The sequence below is a fragment of the Lutra lutra genome, chromosome 17 (genome assembly GCF_902655055.1).
Source record: "Lutra lutra chromosome 17, mLutLut1.2, whole genome shotgun sequence".
Classification (NCBI taxonomy): domain Eukaryota; kingdom Metazoa; phylum Chordata; class Mammalia; order Carnivora; family Mustelidae; genus Lutra; species Lutra lutra.
The window spans coordinates 49,871,413-49,889,603 of record NC_062294.1 but is presented as its reverse complement, the minus strand read 5'-3'; the positions used below and the strand labels follow the sequence as shown (position 1 = coordinate 49,889,603).

The 18,191-nt window shown below is 56.2% G+C and overlaps 2 protein-coding genes across 4 annotated transcripts in view; one reads left to right on the top strand and one right to left on the bottom strand.

The window, feature by feature from the left end:
• OPA3 (outer mitochondrial membrane lipid metabolism regulator OPA3) overlaps positions 1–4,226 on the top strand; it is a 73,151-nt gene extending 68,925 nt beyond the window's left edge. The window contains exon 2 of the mRNA XM_047712601.1: positions 2,452–4,226. Coding sequence (XP_047568557.1) covers positions 2,452–2,846 — 395 coding nt within the window. The 3' untranslated portion in view covers positions 2,847–4,226. The remainder of the gene's footprint in view (positions 1–2,451) is intronic.
• A 171-nt stretch (positions 4,227–4,397) lies between these two features.
• Positions 4,398–17,268, bottom strand: VASP (vasodilator stimulated phosphoprotein). 3 transcript variants are annotated; one of them, XM_047712599.1, is made up of 13 exons: positions 16,934–17,268; positions 9,998–10,169; positions 9,737–9,902; positions 8,572–8,665; positions 8,022–8,071; positions 7,606–7,844; positions 7,351–7,451; positions 6,729–6,780; positions 6,537–6,570; positions 6,278–6,323; positions 6,017–6,107; positions 5,384–5,441; positions 4,398–5,260 (listed from the first exon to the last, which is right to left on the bottom strand). In XM_047712599.1, exons 1-13 carry the CDS (start codon positions 16,936–16,938, stop codon positions 5,223–5,225), a joined length of 1,146 nt encoding a protein of 381 aa, XP_047568555.1. In that variant the 5' UTR covers positions 16,939–17,268; the 3' UTR covers positions 4,398–5,222. The 3 variants fall into 3 exon arrangements, with proteins under 3 accessions (XP_047568555.1, XP_047568554.1, XP_047568553.1); XM_047712598.1 differs by having other exon boundaries at positions 6,537–6,573; positions 7,351–7,448; XM_047712597.1 differs by having other exon boundaries at positions 6,537–6,573; positions 16,934–17,267.
• Between the last annotated feature and the right edge of the window lie 923 nt (positions 17,269–18,191).

The window sequence follows — 18,191 nt, the reverse complement described above, 5'->3', positions numbered from 1 at the left end:
GTATGATTTTTGAACCAGTAATTCTGACCTAAAAACTATCATCTAGTCCAGTGCGAACGTGGAAAAAATTATTTCAAATATGCAAAGATTCAAGGGTACCAAGCACCCATTCTGAGAAGGTACTTAGGGAGAGACTTCAGCCAACCTAGGATGGAATTCCACGAAGAATCAGTTCCTTGAGAGGAGGAACAGTGTGAAGGAGAGCAATGTGAAGACAGGATGAGAGGACGGCCCCTCCGCAGCCCAGAAAATAGCTCACAGGTCTACAGCTGACTATTTGGTAAAGAGAATGGGGGGGAAAGAGAGAGAGAGAGAATAGGAGCAAAGAGCTGGATGGTCTTGGTCACATGGTCAGCTAGGCATTGGTGGGTCACATCGGGCATTTGTGGTGAGAAACCAGTCTAGGGAAAACTAAAAGCTTCATACGGTAAAATAAAACTAAATATGAGAAGACTGGGCACCTGCTTGGCTCAGTCAGAAGAGCATGCATCTCTTAATCTCAGGGTCGTGAGTTCAAGCCCCATATTGGGCATGGAGTCTACATAAACAAACAAACAAACAAACAAACAAATAAAAATAAGTATGAGGGACACCTGGGTGGCTCAGTCGGTTAAGCCACTGCCTTCGGCACAGGTCATAATCCCAGGGTCCTGGGATCAAGTCCCGCATCGGACTTGCTCAGCAGGGAGACTGCTTCTCTCTCCGCCTCTGCCTGCCACTCTGCCTGCTGGTGCTCTCTCTGAGACTCTCTCTCTCTCTCTGACAAATAAATAAATAAATAAATAAATAAAATCTTTAACAAATAAAAAGGAAAAATATATAAAAAATAACTATGAAAAGACTAAAAATGTGACATGACATGTAGCAATGTTTAGAGCCACCAATTAATGTTACTGCTTCAGAATGCAGAAACGAAATTACATCTACGTTATGGGTTCCCAGTGATTAGTATTTATATAACCTTAATTATATACATGCTCTATATTTTCATTTTCAGACTCAGTCTGTGTACCAAGCACTGAAGACTTATTTTAACCTTAGAAAGACACTATGGCGGGGCACCTGGGTGGCTCAGTCGATTAAGCGCCTTACTTTTGACCCAGGTAGTGGTGATCTCGGGATCGAGAGCCACGATGGGCTCCCGGCTCGACGGGCAGTCTGCTTTCTCCCTCTGTGCTTGCTTGCTCTCTCTCTCTCTCAAATAAAGACAGACAGACAGACACAGTGGCAATGTAACAGTGATAGTATGGGGCACTGACCATAGAAGGGGGGAGACTGGGGGGCAGGGTAGGGCAGTTAATATACTGATGGGTACACTTGGCAGGAAGTTCAGGCAATAGGCACATTATCTACAATGACAAAGATTACCAATAAACAGTAAAAAAGTAGCTTAAATTTAACTCACTTGTGAAAGTTGAGAGTGGGGGAAGGAGAGGATACAGAATTGGTGATAAAGTCACATAAGGGCCGAGTTGGAACAGAACAATCAAAACAGAATATTTTTAAAAAATTCAACTTAGTAAGTCAAGAAATGGAGGTATAAGCTTGTTATTTGGCATCGTGGCGATAAGCTGGAAGTAATCAATGCAGAAAGGACCAAAAGTGGCGGGAGTGGGAGCAGGGCTGAAGCTGGAGGTGGGAAGGCGGGCTTGGGTTTTACAGTCTAGCCCCTTGCGTGTGGTCTAAATCATTCCCCCCACGTGCATGTGTTACTCTTCTACCTAAAAGGAAGGAAAGGCAATCATGTCAGGCTGGTTGCGGTGGCAGGGGAGAAGTAGAAGATGTTTTCCTTAAGTTCCTTCCTTAATGAGCCCGGGGACCCGTATTTTCTCGGTCAGCAACTACTTGTCTCTGGATGGATATTAATGATTCCTGGAGTGACTCGGGTTTCAACATCTGTGTTGCGCTTGTGTTGTGTTTATGGACGATGACAATGCTCCCAGCCCTTATTCAGCTGAATAAGTGATTAGGTGAAGAAGTTAGCACAGCCTGGCTTAAGCCCCAAACCCCGCAGCCGACGCGCGTCGGGAGACCAAGAGTGTCAGCGCCACCTTCAGGGGAGGAGGGGAGGAGCCTGGAGGGCCCTCGAGCGCGCTGGGGAAGGAGCTGAAGCAGCAAGTTTTACACCTACCGGTGGTCTGTGACCCCCCACCCCCACCCCCACCCCCGAGGTGCGGCCCCCATTCAGGACCTCCTCTACAGAGCAGCATTTCTCATGCCTGGCTGCTCGCCAGAATCTTCTGGACGCTTTCAAAAGATGACCCCCGGGCCACCCCAGGCCAGATGACGCCCTCCGCCCCAGCGCCTTTCCTCTTGAAAGACGCCCACTCCCTAACGCCGGCGATTCTGGCTGCCCTGTGCCCATTGCTCCGGCCCGGACACCGAGGCGTCGAGGGGCGGGGATTTCCGAGGCTCCCGCGCCAAAGATCCCTTACTCCTCTTCCCCCGCAGTGTACCACTGGGTGGAGATGCGCACCAAGATGCGCCTCATGGGCTTCAGTATGCAAGCCGTCAAGCCGCTGAACGAGAACGCGGCCGCGGAGCTGGGCGCCGAGCTGCTGGGCGAGGCCACCATCTTCGTGGTGGCCTGCGGCTGCCTGGTGCTGGAGTACTGGCGCCACCAGGCGCAGCAGCGGCGCAAGGAGACGGACCGGCACGCCGCCTGGAGCACGATGCGGGACGAGGTGGACCACCTGGCGCTGGCGCTGGAGGCCCTGCAGGATCGGGTGCAAGCGGCGGCGCTGCAGAGCGCCGTGGACGAGCTGCGGGTGCAGATCCGGGAGGTGCGCGCCCAGCTCTGCGCCCGGGACCCCCCGGCCGCGCCCGAGGCACCGCCCAAGGAATAGAGGCCGCGCGCGGAACCTTGGTCTTCGATGTGGCTGTGGTGTCTCCGACGTGACCTCCTCCTGTCCACACTGTCCCTTCCTGAACCGGCCCAGCTAATACCACCCAGTCCTTTTAGGGGCATAAGGGAGGCTGGAGGGGTGCTGGGGCCACCGGGCTTTTTGGTCACGTCCCGACTAACCTGCTCAGTGGCACCTTCCACAGGGACTTCACCCATTAGTGGGTGGAATGTTCCAGCAGTCCCCCTGCCTTCCCAGTCCACTGATTCAGCACTGTGTCATGGAAAGACATTGTCTTCCATTGGATCCCACCCACCCACTACTAGATGGGCCAGCAGGACACACGGACCTTGCTAACTCATTCCGTCACTCACACTTCCACTCATGTGAGTGGCTCCCCGCCCCCCATCCATTACACCAGAACACCCTCTCCCCCTTCTTCATTGGCAAAGACCATTGTAAGGAAAATGCAAACTCCCAGGGGACTTGCAGACCCCGTCATTTTCCATCTACCTCACTTGGAGGGGGCAGACAAGGATAGATCTTGGGACTGTCTTAGGTTGAGTCCCCCCTGTGGACTGTACCACCATCCATTGGTACCAATGGTCAAGTGGTCATCCCAACAGATACCCGCCCCCCCCCTTTAGTCTGTGCCCTAACACACAGAGGAGCTGTGCAGCCCCCCCCCCCCCCATCCCCACCTAGACCTTCTGTGGTCTGTTCCAACTGGAGTTGGTCCTCCGGGGTAGAAAAATTGGTGGTGCCTAGGGATGAACCATTCTGTGTTTTGGTCTTAGCTTTGTTTACCTGTCTCAAGTTCTGGACCTACTGTTGTCCTTGTTCACTGTCCTCTGTTGGCCCCTCATAGGAATCCCCCACCTGTTCCCTTACCTCGTGGGGCACCTGTCACCCCCCCCATCTCCCATCCAAACCTGCTCTTGAATACTCAGGGATTCCTTCTTTCTTCTTGCCTTCAGACTGATCACCCAGCTCACCCTCACCTTCCTTCCTACAAAGGCTTCCTCCAGTGGGACAACCTGCCCCACAGCCCTGAAGTTCCCCACCCCCATCCAAATGGAAAATTCCAACCAGGCTATGACCTGCCAACCCACTGAACCACCAAAGGGGGTGTGTATGAGCTGTCATTTCTGAATTCTGATTTTTTAAAACTGTTAAGTTTCACAATTAAAGGCACTCTGGGGTAAAGAAGTCATCTGTAAGAATGTGTCTGAGAAGCATGGCGTACATCTGCAAAATGGGTACAAGGCTCACTGGTTTTAGCAGAGAGGCTGGGAGGATTCCCAGAGGAACTGGGCAGAGTCATACTATAAGCTGTTTCCCGGATGAGGAAACTGAGGCCTGGGGGTAGCAAAAGGACTTGCCCAATGCCACACAGTGAGGGACTGTCCTTAGCTTTCTCAGGGTGGTAGATCTGGGAACTGGAACAGGTACAGGGTGGGGAGGAGGAAGAGGAGGGGAAGGTGGATTACTGTGGGAGGGGTAGCCCCCATCCTCATCAGAGCAGCCCTTTGAATCAATCCAGCAATCTTCACATTTATAAAAAACTGGCAGATTTATTCCGTTGGGGTCCATTTTCAAGAAGCTAAAGGTGAAGGTGGGAGAGGAGAAGTTTCCTCCCCTTTTCCTTTCTCCCTCATCTTATTTTCCCCAGGGGGTAAAAATAGCCTGGACCCCAAAACCTACCCAAATAAAAAACCAAAAAACTGAGGTTCCAAAAAGTTATAGCATCTTAATTCCTCATAGAAAAGGGGAAGGAGCCTAAGGGAAGGGAGCTCCCTGGGGTGAGGGTAGGGGAGGTGCCCCCAGCCTGGTAGGCCACCCCGCCCTTATATAGCTGCCCCGAATGAGACAAGCCTGGGGTACAGCATTTAAAAAAATTCCCCACACCCCAATTTTATCAAAACCAAAGAGAAACAAAATTTCCCTCCCCCCCCAACCTAAATATATATATATATATATATATATATACTTTTTTTTCCTTAAAAAAACAAAAATTCGAAGGCATTAAGCGTTAAAGTGAATCTAGAACAAGGGAATGTGAAATTCCCTCTTTCCTTCCCCCTTACTCTGGGGTTAATTGGTACATCCCCAGCAGAGGAACCAGCCCCAAGGGGATGGCAGAGGGGAAGGACCAAAGGGAGCAAAGGGTGGGGGCCTCCCCAGCCAATCAGCAGCCAGTATGGGTGTGGGCGGACCAAGGAAGCCACACCCCTTTGGAATTTTCCAAGTAGGAGGGGGAGTGGGGAAGATGCGTTCCTGTGTAGTCTTCAGCCAATTCCAAGTCAAGTCGAGGCAGGGAAAGCGGGGTAACAGGCGGGTGTGCAGAAAGGAGATATGGGATCTTCTGGGGCCCTGTGGTCAGGGAGATCCCCGCTTCCTCAGCTCCTGGACAAACGCTGGAAGGAAACAAGGGCCAGAGATCAGGGGCAGAGCCTCTTCCTCCTTCCCTTCCAACACGGGGCCCTTCCAGGAGACGCAATGCCTCCAAAATATATTCTTAAAATAAAAAACAACCTCACCTTCAATGATTTCCTCTTTTACTTTCTGTAATTCCTTCCTCACCTCTTCCAGAAGCTCCTGGAAATAATGGGGTACAACCAATCAGAAAGGGCTCCTGGACTGCAGAAATGAAGCTGTCCGGTCTTAATGACCGAAGGGCCAGAGGTAGAAGGTTCAAGACCCCCCCCCCCAACACACACACACCCCAAACACGCACAGTGACATCACTGATAAGGTCACAGAGTAACTGGAGAATTCTAGGGGAAAATTCTGGATCCTTGGAGCCAGATGAAAAGGACTGGAGAGCATCCAGTACCAGGGCTGGGAAATACAATCCAGTCTCCTGCCAGTTCCAGTTGGTGCTGGCTGTCTGGGTCTAGTGTGCTGGAAAGGACTCTGGGTGCTCATCCGGAATGAGTGCAGTGGTAGATTAGTAAGGTCTGTCCCCAGCACAGGAAAAGGAGTTGTGGTATGTGTGTCCTCCCCGCTCTGATTCAATCTCTCCCTTGCTCAGGCTGGAAAACTGAGGTTTCTGAGGCCTTTTCATAGAATCCCAGGACAGGTTGGTGTTAGAGTTTGGACCCAGATCTCCTTTCTTCCTATGGCTCCTTTCTGGCCCCCAAACTTCACCTTGGGGCCCCTCCCCAAGCTACCTGTTTCACTCTCTCCAGGTCTGACTCATCACTGGAGCTGGGTGTAGAGGGATGGGCCTCAGAAGTGGTCACGGAAGAAGAGGACTTCATCCTAGGAGAGTCGGTGTGATTTGGAACGAAAATGAGGTTAGAGAGAGGGGTCAGGATCCCTGCTTCCCGGTCCGGGAGTCCCATTGTGCTCCTTCCTACAAGGAAAGGTACACAAATTTGGCAAATCCCTCCTATTTATAGGGGGGTGGGGCCCCAGCATGGATGGCCCACCTCAGCAAGGTTGTGCTGTTCTTCTCCCAAGGTCTCCGCACAGGTTCTGGGGGAAAGGCGACGAATCAGGAAGATCAGGGACAAGGAATGCCCCGCCTGCCTCTTTCCCCCCAGCCCCATCAGTCCCTATTCCAAGAACCTTCTTAGGAGACTCGAATTCCCATCACTGTTTGCACAGACTCCCCCCATCAGGGGGCATTCCCTGTGAGAACAGGGCACCCTGAGACTCCATTTCTGCAGGGTAGATTGGCTCACTCACCGCTCTGGGCTGGGACTCTGGCCTCTGGCTCCTCCTGCTGGTGGGAAATAAAACTGTCAGGAGACCTAGGGCTCATTCTCCTCCTCCGGCTTCAAACCCCACCCATTCCTAGCGCACCCCCGGCCCTCCCCAGTCGCCCTGCCCGAATGGTATGGCCTAAGGTGCGGATGGCAGGAAGAGCCCCTAACTCACATTAGCGGATTCATCCTTGGGGGGTTTCTCCCCAACTTGGGTGGCTTTCCTTCTGCAGGAGGGACAGGCAAAAACAGATGACTTCAGCCCTCCCTCAGCCACTCAGTAATTCTTACCAGAGTTCTAGAAAGGTGGAGTCTAAGGTGTAGAGTTCTGGAATTCTCCAAGGCTAAGGAAACTGGAGTTTTAGAAGTCACCGAAGAGTGCCGCTCTCCAGCTAGGGTGGGGGTTTACGGTTCTCGCATTTAGGAATCACAAAATTCTAAGGAAGCCTCTGTCTCAGGCGGCTGGAATTCTGGGGATTGGAGCTTCCAAGATTCTGAGGCAGGCTCTCCTAAGGGGAGACCTCCTGAGGTCCTAGAATTCTGGGTTTCAGAACATTCTGGAGGCTACCTCGGTGGTTCCAAACCTCAGCCATCTCAGGAGAATGGAATCTCCAGCATTATACCCAAATCTGCCTGTCAAAGAGGGAACTTTCACCCAAAGAAACAGACCAAGCCGGAATCTGAGCCCTCCCCCGACCTCGCCCTACTGAACTGGAATCTCCAGGTGCTAACTGCGGGTCTGAGGGGTTTCTCTCCAGAGCTTTCCAAGGCACTGATGGCTCCAGGCTCAGGCTCACCTCCGGGCCAGCATGGCGTTCATCTCTTCCATGAGCCCCCCACCTGTGCTCCGAGTGCTCTCTGTTTTGGGCGCTGAGGGCCCCCCTGAGGCCTCCTCCTGCTGGAGAAATTACAAAGAGGAGGGGGCTTTATGGGTGGGCTTCTTGGCCCCCTCCAGCCCTCTTGTGATGCACCCCATCCCCAGCAACTCTGGCCTCATCCCATTATTCCATCAGAGCTGTCACCCCACATCCTGCCCAGCGTGGCCCCCTCACCTTGCTGACTTTCCTGAGTTTGGCTCCAGCGATGGCTGCCGCAAGGCCGGGGGCCCCTGTTCCCCCACCACTGGGGCCTTGTGCTGTGGGGAGAGGGGGTGCAGGAGGCGGGCCTCCCCCTCCTCCATGCCCTGTGGCTGAGACCCCTGAGGGGGCACCAGGGGGTGGAGGGGGACCAGGAGGAGGAGGAGGTCCTGGTGGTGGGGGTGGTCCCCCAGCTGGGGGAGCAGGTGGGCCTCCTGGAAGAAACACAGAAAAGGAGGGTGTTAAGAGAGGAGCCTCACTCCTCATTATCTAGCTGGCGCACCCCTCCTCAGGGAGCCCCCCCACCCAGGGTCCCCGTCCCCCCCACCTCCCCCATCCCCCCACCTCCCCATCTCCCCCATTCCCCCGCAAGGCCACCGAGTAATCATCACCTGCATTGGAGACTCGGCGCTCCATGTGCTCTGGTGGGCCCGGTTGCTGCCTGAGAAGGGGTGATGGAACGGCCATCACTCAGGGCCCCAAGGATGGCCAGCAACCTCCCAGCTCCTCTCCCAGGTCTCCAGGGAGGCGTACTGCCAATCCCCGCCCTTGCCTTCCTCCCCCAGGGGCCCAGGAAAGAGATGGGGGCGAAGGACAGGGACAGGGTGGGACCGAGATGTGAGCATTCCAGTCATCAGATTGTCAGGAACATGGAAATTACAAAATGCCCCAGATCTTTTAAACAACCACCTTTTGGACTCGGGGTATGTGGGGGACCAGAGCTTGAGGGGGTCAGAAGGTTCTGCAACTCTGAGTGGGGGAGTTTCTCAGACTCCTGGAGGTGGGGTTTTCTGAAAGCCATTCATTTCTAGCTCCCCAGGGAGTAGTAGGAACACTGTGGAAAGTGAACGCTGGAGCGTTCTCCACTCTGGGAGCCAGGGGTTCTGGAACACCCTAGAACGCGGGCGCTGGTAAGGTTCTCCACTCAGGGGCTGGCCCCACCTTTTCTGCTGCTCCACCTCCTCTGGGGTGGGACCGTTCTGGACAGACCAGGTGGAAGGTGCCGCAGGTGGTGGGGGTGGGGGGGGGCCCCCTCCTGGAAGGCGAGAGTAGAAAAGCATGGTGAGTCAACCCCAGAACCCTGCCCCACCCCGTGACACTCTCCCTCAGCTCTCCCAGGAATCCCTCCCAGAGGTGCTCGCTTCCTCCTTCCTCCAGGACCCTGACCCTGGGGCTGCAGTGTGGGACGCAGGTCAGGCCTGGGTGCGGGATGAGGGTGGGCACCAGCCTCCCTTGTCCGCACAGAAATGAGGCCGGTGCTGTGATGACTCCCAGCAGAAGCCCAGTCACTTGCTCCACGCCTTGCAGACCAGAGCTTGCGTGAACAAGACCAATTCAGGCTGATTTCTAGCATCAGGGCTCTTAAGCACTGTCTCCGCCACTCAGACCCCAGCCCAAGCATGCTTGAAAGTCTCTTCCTCCCGCCACAACCTTAACCACCCACCGTACTCTTCTGTACCCCCAGCCGAGCAAGCCCTTCCCCACTGGCAAGGAGCTTACCCCAGAAAGCAAACGACTCTGCCATTGGGGGGATGAGAAGTCCGACAGCAGCCCCCCACCCCCAGACCCTGGATGCCCCATGGTCTCCTAAAGCCTTGCCCTTCGGAGTCTGGATGGACAGCCTTATGACCAGAGCCCGGGTTACAGATGCAGAGGCTTGGGCTGCACCTGGGGCCCAACTGAACCAGAATCTGCGTTCACGCACCTGCCCCAGGGGATGCCTGTGCGCGCTCACATTTAAGAAATCCCAACTGGTGATATCTTTCTCAAGAGCGAGGCCAGAAAACTAACCCATGACCCGTCACTACAACAACTGCCTAGTGAAAGGGCGCAGGGGCCTTCCGGGGGCTGGAAGGATCCGGATCCAGATCTGGATCGGGGAGGTGGGCCCCTGGGAGTGTGTGTGTGTGTGTAGACACATCCCTCTAGGAATCGTGCATTTTACGCACAGGTGCACGAGGGGCACACAAGAGCCTTGACAAAGTTCTCACTGGATTTCTCCAGGGGAGCAGTGCAGAAGCAATTAAAGAGAACAAGGGGTGATTTGGGAGTGGTAAAGCAGCAGCCCCCAGGCGGGGCTCTGGAGCTCCCCCCCCCCCCCACTCACCTTCCAATGCCTCTAGGGCGCTGGCCATGGCTGCAGCGAACTGCGCCGCGTCCTCCTTGCTCCCGAAGTTGAGGCCCCAGACCTGGCGGGCGTCGCGCCACTGGTGGAAGCTGGGGGTGGCCTGGTTATACTTGATACCCCGGACGATGGCACAGTTGATGACCACCTTGGCAGGAGGGGAAAGATGGGTGAGGATGCAGGGTTGCACGGGTGGGGGCCGGGAGCCACAGAGGGAGAGGGAGAGGGGGGCAGAGGCTTCACCTGCTGTTCCGGCTGCATCTTCCAGCCCACCACCCGGAAGGAATTGGCTGTGGGGTTGTGGTAGATCTGGACGCGGCTGAAAGCCTGGGGGCCCGTGCCTGCGGGCAGCCATCGCTTGTTGCTGTCATCGTAAAGCATGACCGTGGCCCAGCTGGAGCAGATAACCGTCTCACTGCGGGGAGGGGAGCAGGGCCAAGGGCAGGTTAGCAGAGGGGAGCACGGCCCCCACCCTCCAAGGGGCCCATCAGCTGCATCTGGGTCTCCCAGGGACACTCAGGGCTTCCCGGCATGTGAGGGGGAGGCAGACACCCTGAGCGGGGGAGAAGGTCAGAGACAGGCGGATGGGGAGACCAAGCAGAACCTGGGAGAGAGAAGCTGACAGGTGGGACAGGGACACACTGGAAGGGAGACAGAAACACAGGCAAACTGGGAACATGAGGGAGAGGAAGCGTCAGACAGACAGACGGGAAGAGACAAACATACAAACAAACGGATGTGGGGGGAGAGGGGAGAAGGGAGAGACAGAGACAGACCGGGAACAAATTGGAAAGGCAGGGCCTGGAGAGACAGACAAGCACGGAAGGGAGTCAGACAGACAGACAGATGGAGGAAGACAGAGTGGGGAGACGGACAGACAGATGCAGAGGAGCACAGGTGAGCTAGCTGGATGAGGGGACTCAGAAGTGGGAGTGGGGACCCAGCAGGAGCTCCGGGCAGCACTGGGACTAGCCTGGTGCTCTCAGACTCGGTTTCCCTGTCTCTGCCAGGGTGCTTGACCCGTCCCCAGCCCCCACTCCCTGCTCAGGTCAGAAGAGGAAGCCAAGGCTCAGGGAGGGGAAGGGTGAGGTCTGCAGGACGCTGGGCATGGATGCTAGATCCCAGGCTCTTCCGCCCCATCCATCCGGCTCCCCCGGGGCACCAGCGGCCATCAGCAGACACTCCCTGCTCTGTCAAGCCGAGGTCTTGGGCAATGATCCAGACAGCCCCGGCCCCGCCCTCCAGGGCAGGAAACGCTCCTGTCCCCAGATGGTGCCAACCCAAGGCCAGGGCTGGGGTGCCCAGAAGGAGCACCTGCCCTGGCCTGGGAGTCAGGGAGGCCTTCCTGGAGAAAGCGTCATCTGACTCAGGCTTGGCGGGGAAGGGTCAGGAAACTGGTTCAGAGTTCAGGATCTCACATCGACAGACCTGGGTTCAAATCCTCACTGAGACACCTACTCCATGTGACTCAGGGAAGCCACCCTCCCACCCAGGTAACTCTTCTTCCTGGCCGGCAAAGTGGGAGTCTTCCAGCCGATTCGCAGGGAGGGAAAAATGGAGTCTGGGCACAGAAAGCTCTTGGCACAATGCCTGGCACGTACCGAGTGCTTAGTAACTGTCAGCATCCCTTTCAGGGCATCCTGAAAACCTGCCGGGGAGCCCCCACCAGTCCTTCTGGGCTGGTCCCAAGCCCCCTCCCCCAATGAGGAAACTCAGGCTTCCAGATGGGAAGTGACTTGCCCAAGGTCACACACAGACCAGGGGGAAGCACTAGTCCCCACCCCACCCCAACCCCCAGCAGACTTTTTCCTGAAAAGAGGAAGTTGGTGGTCAGGGGTTTCCGGGGAGATAAATTATACCGGGCACGGGCAGTGGCTCTGTCTCGGCAGGCGCTGGGGGCTGGGGTGTGACGCTAGCCTTGTAAAAGGCAGGACAGGAAAAGCCCCTCGGCAGACCCAGCTCTTGGTCCCTAGGCCAGGAAGCTGAGCACCGCCGGCCCCCGGTCCTCCGCATAAGTTTATACAATTGATACACCTCCCTCTTACTGGGCTAGTCCGGTGCTCTAAGCCCTTTCCAGAGACACTCATTTTATTCTCACTGCAGCCCTCCAAGCTGGGCCCTATTTCATCTTCGTTTTGCAAGTGAGGACTGCAACTGGAGGCCCAGAGAGGTCAAGTGACTTGGCCAGGATCACACAGCTGGTAAGCAGCAGAGTGAACATTTGAACCCGGGCCACCTGGCTCTCAGGTCCCCAGTCTTAATTGCCGGAGACTGCGTGGGCCCTACCCCAATTTCAGGTGCTGTTTCCAGACAAGTGTAGCCGCAGGGATGGTTTCTGGCTCCCAGTGCCCTTGGCAGGGCAAGGTTAGGACCTCGCCCACACCTGCCACCCACACCCAGGGGAGACTCTGGCCAGGAGCCCGGGGCTGGAGTTGCTACCCCACCCTGGCTGCACTTTGCTCTCCCAAGCACACTTGCCCTGCTGAGTGTCTGGCCTGGCTGGAGAACTGGGCGTCTGCTGAGTGACCCCAGGCTAGTCCTGCCCCTCTCCAGGCCACAGTGTCCCCATTACAGTACAAGGAGCCTGTTAGAACACAAGTCAGACCCTGTCCCTCCTCTTCTCGGAAAGCTCCTGTGGCTCCCCGCAGAATAAAAGCCAATTCTCTCTGTGGTCTGCGTGAGCTGTGTGATCTCTGATCTCATCCCTTCCCTCCCTCAAGCTTGCTGTTCCAGCCCCACGGCCCTCTCTGTTCCAGCCCCACTGGCCTCCATGCTGCTCCTTCAGCACTGCCAGACAGATTACCCCCTCGGGCCTGTGCATTTTTCTTCCTCAACCTGTATTCTCACCTCCTTCAGGTCTCCACTTACATGTTACCTCTTCTGAGAAGCCCTCCCTGACTACCCTATCTGGGAAAACCCCTCCTTCTGGTCCTGGTCCATAAGTCACAGCGGGGATCCTGCCTGTCGGATCCCTGTCTCCCCTACCAAACTGTCAGAGCAGAGATTGCTTTTCTTTCTGTTCCCAGCTATGTCCCCACAACCCAGAAGGCTGCCCGGCACACAGTACATACGCCTTCGCCACTTAGTTGTTCATGGTTAAAAGGAAAAACTCTCCACGAAGGCGCTGACGTTCATGGGTTAGCTTTGTGTCCCAGACACTGTTTTAGGCACCGGGCCCCCCTTTGCCCGCGACCTCATGGCGTGGGCTCTGGTGCTCACCCTTTTCACAGAGGAGCAGCCGTGGGCACAGAGAGGTGAAGACGCTTGTCCCATGTCATTCAGCAAGAACGAAGAGGGGCTCAAATTTGAACCCTGGTCTACCCAAGTTCTTAACCCCATTTAAAGATGAGGGAACAGGGGCGCCTGGGTGGTTCAGTGGGTTAAGCCTCTGCCTTCGGCTCAGGTCATGATCTCAGGGTCTTGGGATCGAGTCCCGCATCAGGCTCTCTGCTCAGCAGGGAGCCTGCTTCCTCCTCTCTCTCTACCTGCCTCTCTGCCTGCTTGTGATCTCTGTCTGTCAAATAAATAAATAAAATCTTTAAAAAAAAAAAAAGATGAGGGAACAGCTAAGCTGAATTTTTTAAGAGGCGAGGTAGAAACTGGTGTGGATCAGAGGTTTAAAAAAAAAAGGTGAGGGGATATAAATACATCCGCTCACGGGTGGGGGGTGTTGGGGGGGGTGAGGTGACTTAGGCAGAGGTTGCTTCTCAGGAGGATACCCTCGCAGCTGCCTCAGAGGAGGGCCCCCGCCCACCACTGGGCTGCCTGAGGAAGGAGGGAGGAAATGGATGTTTTGTGCTGTTTACTCTTTTGAATTGCTTATTTCTTTTCTCTTTTTCAACCACAGGGCAGGCATTACCTAGAAAACACTAATTCATTACTTAGGTTCAAAAAATACAACTAAACCAGGCGAAAGCTTGAATGGAAAAATCCCACAGCCCAGGAAGCAGGGAGCTGGTCCGTACCAGGGGTTCGCCTGATTCCCATGGGCTCCCCCTCGATTTGACAGGAGAGAGCCGTCTCTCCCAGCCAACCCAGGACCCCACACCTCCCCCAGAAGTCCCTATGTTCTAGAAAACTCGCAAACATGTGGCGGATGACAAAGGGCACAAGTCACTCCCTTGCTACGTGGCTTCACGTCTCTGAGCTGCAGTTTGCAGCCCTGGAAACCAGAACTCACTGGGTTTGCTGTAAGGATATAGAGCAATACGAAAAACCCTAAGCTCAGAACCTGGAACTTGGCACAGACTCTGCTCCGGCAGCTAAGCATCAAAACAGGAGGAAGAGGGTTTCTCATCACTGGAGGCAATCAAGCATAGTCACTCTGGTTTACTCAAGCCTTCCAGATTAGAGGCTTGCCCTTCCCTCACCCCTTCATTCCCCCTCCTCGGGATTAAGCCCACAGCCTCTTTAGCCCATCAAACTTGTAATTCACCCCACAACTCCAACCCTTCCAGACTGCAAGTCTTTGCAACAAGCCTGGGTAAGGAACCAGATCTAGGGTCTTTGGTTTTCTGTGGCTTCACTCTTGTCTCTCCTCCCCAATAAGCCTCAGTTTCCCACAAATGAACAGGAAGCGAAAGGGTTCTTTTTTGCTTATCTGCAGTATCTTAAGTGTTCATATAGAGAAAACCGTGTTACCTGTGGTTTTATTTTCCTTTTTCTGTCATAGCATAATAGTCTGGAGACCGCCCTAAATTCAAATCCAGAGTTGCCTACTTCCAAACTGAGTTTGATAGGTGATTTACTTAATTTCTCTGTGCCTCAGTTGTCCCGTGCGCGGGTGGGGGACACAGTCATAATAATACAGTGCCTGGCACAGAGTAGATGTTTGATCAAATGGTCTCTTACTGTTCTTTAAAAAGAAATTTAAGGTAATAATAATTACCATTACTGGAAGAGGAAAGAAATGGACCCAAATACTTCTTGAGTCCCTTCTACCCTGAGACTCTCAGACCTCTGCCCCCTTTCTCAGCCTTGCCAGAATCCCAGCTGAGTCCCGCACACAGCAGACACTCAACAAATATTTGTCAAACTGGGAGAAAAAGAACGATATCTTGTAATTTTCCATTTTAACATCCTGTCTTCCAACTGCCCCCAAGGCTGTCCCTGGCCAAACCAGACAGAAATCAGAGGATCCCAGTCCCCTCCCCTCCCTCAAAACTGCCTGTGAACTGCTGAGGGATCCTGGGCAGACCTTTCTCTCTTTGAGACTCAGTTTCCCCAGGTGTCCTCATATAGGGGCATGGGTCTTTTGAATCCTAGCTGTCCTGGAAGAGGGGGCACAGCCCAGCAAGTTGGGTGTGGCCATCGGCGGGGAACACCACTCCGGGAGGTGGAAGTAACCCTCCGGTGGGATTCCTGCCCACCCCCCAGGAGGTGGGAGGTTTGGCCGCATCCAGCAGTAGGGGGGCCCTGTGGGAGGGCCAAGGCCTCCGGGACCGGGGGAGGGGGAGCGGCGGGAGGCCGGCCCAGACACTGCTCCTGCCCTTTTACGGTCTCACAGAGAGTGAGGCAGCACTAACTCGGACATCCGCCATCCGCCTTCCACCGGGCCTGGGACCGGAAACGCGAGGGGGGGCGAGGGGCGGGGCTGGGGAGCAGTGGGAGAGGAGAGTCCCCTGGGAAGAGGGTGAGGGAAGTGAGCCTCGCTCCCGAAAAATGCCCCCTCTCCAGGGCAGGCCTTGAAGAGATGTTGCTATAATGGGGATAGGCAGGAGACCTTGAGGGTGTCTGTGGCTTCCTCCTGGCTCCAAATTTTCCAACACTTTCACATCAGGAGGAACACATGAGGAGGGGACTGTCTAATGGTCATAAAAAGCAGTGCCACTCTTGATGTCAGAGGGCAGAGGCATGAGAACGTAAGGGGAAAGTGGGAGGATGTGGTCAGCAGGGGGTTAATCCCCAGTCCTCCTCGGGGGCCTCCCCCTCAAGCTGGGGGCTTTGGGGGCAGGAAGTCCCCGAGAGAGTGGAGGAAGGGAGATAGTATTGTCAGGCTCAGTCCCCAGGGGAGAGATTATGGGGGGGCAGGGGGGAGGGGAGAATGGGGGAGGGTATACTCCGGCCCCCCAGCCCACACTGGCCCCGCCCTCAGGTAAGCCCAGGAGTTCCGAGGGAGGACGGGGTAAGACAAAACCCCTTTGGGCTCCCCTCCCCTAGGATTAAATTCCTGGGAAGATAGCTGGAACTGTCTTGGAAGCCTGAGTCCCATGGGGAGAGGGCTATGACCTTGAAGCTTTACCGCGCCCCTCCCAACCCCACAGCTCCCGATGGCCAGGAAGGGGGGTGGTGGTGAGAGGAGGGGGAGGCGCGTGGTGGGGAAAGCAGCCCGCCCACAGCGCTCCTTGCCCGCTCCCCCACACCAGCTGTCTCGACAGGTGAGTCAGGAAGACAAAGGCCCCTCTTCCCCCAGCTGCCGCGCCCCCTCCCTCTCCAGGACCGCGCAGGTCGGGGCGAAGGGCCGCCCTTCTGGCCCCGGGCCGGGGAGCCGCCCTCCGCGCTGAGCGCAGGAGCTCGGTCCTAGGCACCGCTCGTTTTAAGCAGAATGTAGGTGGGGAGCGGCGGGGGAGGGGAGTCCCAACCAGACCCTCGAGGCTGCGTCTGGATCCACGCGTGGGTCCATCCGCACCAACCTCCACAGGAGGACGAGAGCCCCCCCCCCCAATTTAGGGGGTTAAGTACCCGAAGTTAAGAAGCGAGGTCCCACTTGGTAAGGCTTTTTCGAGCGCGACGTAAAGGGAGATCCAGCAAACCAAGGTCTACGTCTCAAATCTCTCTTCCAGGTCCCAGGGACCCCGAAACCGGTCCCCCCATCCCTCCCAGACCCCAAGTTAAGATTTGGGGGGAGTCTGAGCCCTGCGTAAATCCTGGCCTCTATGCAGGGAGTATCTGCCAACTTGGAGGTTCTCTGAAAAGTCTTTAAGAAATTCGGGAGTCCTTAGAGCGCCCCTAAATCTGAGGGCTTCCAGGAAAACCTCGCAGGCACCACCCCCAACCTTAGGAGTCATGGCGAAGTGGTCAGTATTTGGAACTGGTCCAAGGGGGCTCGGCCTCAAATCAGAGGCCCCCAGTGTCCTGTCCCCAAATTCCAGCCCGGAGCAAGCTGGGGGAGGGGGGACAAAGGCGGGGCGGGGAGCCCGCGCTGAGCGCGGAAGGGTTTGGAGACAGTTCTAGGCTCACCTCATGGCTGCTCAGCAGGAGAGCGGCGCACCCACGGGTGGGTGCTCCCGGGGCGCCCCTGGCTCAAGGTTCAGGGTTTCGGGGCTGGCTCCAGATTCTGCTCAGTCTCCCCCAGGGTCCCGCCCCATAGAGTCCGGCTTCCTGGGGGGAACGTGGACGGGGCCGGGGCGGGTCCTCAGGCGCCTCCTCCCTCTGGAGGTTTGATCCGGGGTCCCTGCGGCAGAAAGGGGGTGCGGCGTCCCGTCCGCGGCGCGCCCCCTCGGCCGGCGGCGGGTACAATGTTACTCTTACTACTGTACTTCTCTTCGCTACATTTCGTTCCAAAATTCCACTCCCCGCACCCACAATGCCCTGCGCCTTAAAGGGGCCGCGGACACCTCAAGACGGTGGGGTGAAGGGCGCTTAAAAGGGCAACGCGGAACCCTAGACTTCCGCTATCTACCTTCTTCCCCAACATTATTGCATAGGGATGCACGCCGAGGGTCACCCCCAAATTAGGGGGCAAATTTGGTGGAGGGTAAGAGATCCTTCCTGATTCCTCGTTCTCTTCCACGATGGAAATTCTTAGGAGGATCTTAATGGGGACACAATTTCTTCTCACTCTCCCCAACGATTTCTCCACTTCTTCACATTCTATTCAATTTGAAGGGGCAGGGGGGGGGCTAAGAGGATCCTCTGGTGAAGCATAGGTTCTCTCAAATTTTGTCCCTTAAATGCTATCTTCAGACCCGCAACGTCTCTCTTCTGTGCCAATTTATGAAGGGTTATTAAGGGGTGAACCCTCCCTTCCCCAGCACGGGAGGGGGATGGGCGGGGAGGGCCTGGTCCTTCTCACCGCCCCCCGCCCGCCGGGGGAAGGTGAGGAGGAAGTGGGCCGAGGGGGCGCGGCCCGCCGCTGACTCACAGCGGAGGGGTGGGGGTGGGGGTGCAGCGCTGGACCTGGGTGGGGATGGGACTCCCAGGTTCCGGTGTGGATAAAGCCCCTAGACCTCTCCCCACGCACGCCCCGCCGCGACTCAGTTTCGCCCGCAGAGGATGGCGGGATCATCCAGCAATAGGAGGGCGCGGAGGCAGGGGCACCCACCCTAGGGCTGGCTCCTGGGAACCCCCTCCCCCATGCGGCAGCTTGGGGCTCGGCCCCAGCACCCTCCTAGCCTTCCGCAGCGGGTCCCGCAGGCCCCGCCCCATGTGACGCCGCTAGTGGCCACTCCCCTCCCGTAGAGCGCCACCTGGCCAGGGTCAGGGACCCGAGGCTTGG

Coding starts and splice junctions, on each gene's coding strand:
- VASP (XM_047712597.1), bottom strand. Junction 7,452..7,605: donor AACTCAGGAAAGTCAGCAAG/GTGAGGGGGCCA, acceptor TAATTTCTCCAG/CAGGAGGAGGCCTCAGGGGG. Junction 6,781..7,350: donor AACGCCATGCTGGCCCGGAG/GTGAGCCTGAGC, acceptor TCCCTCCTGCAG/AAGGAAAGCCACCCAAGTTG.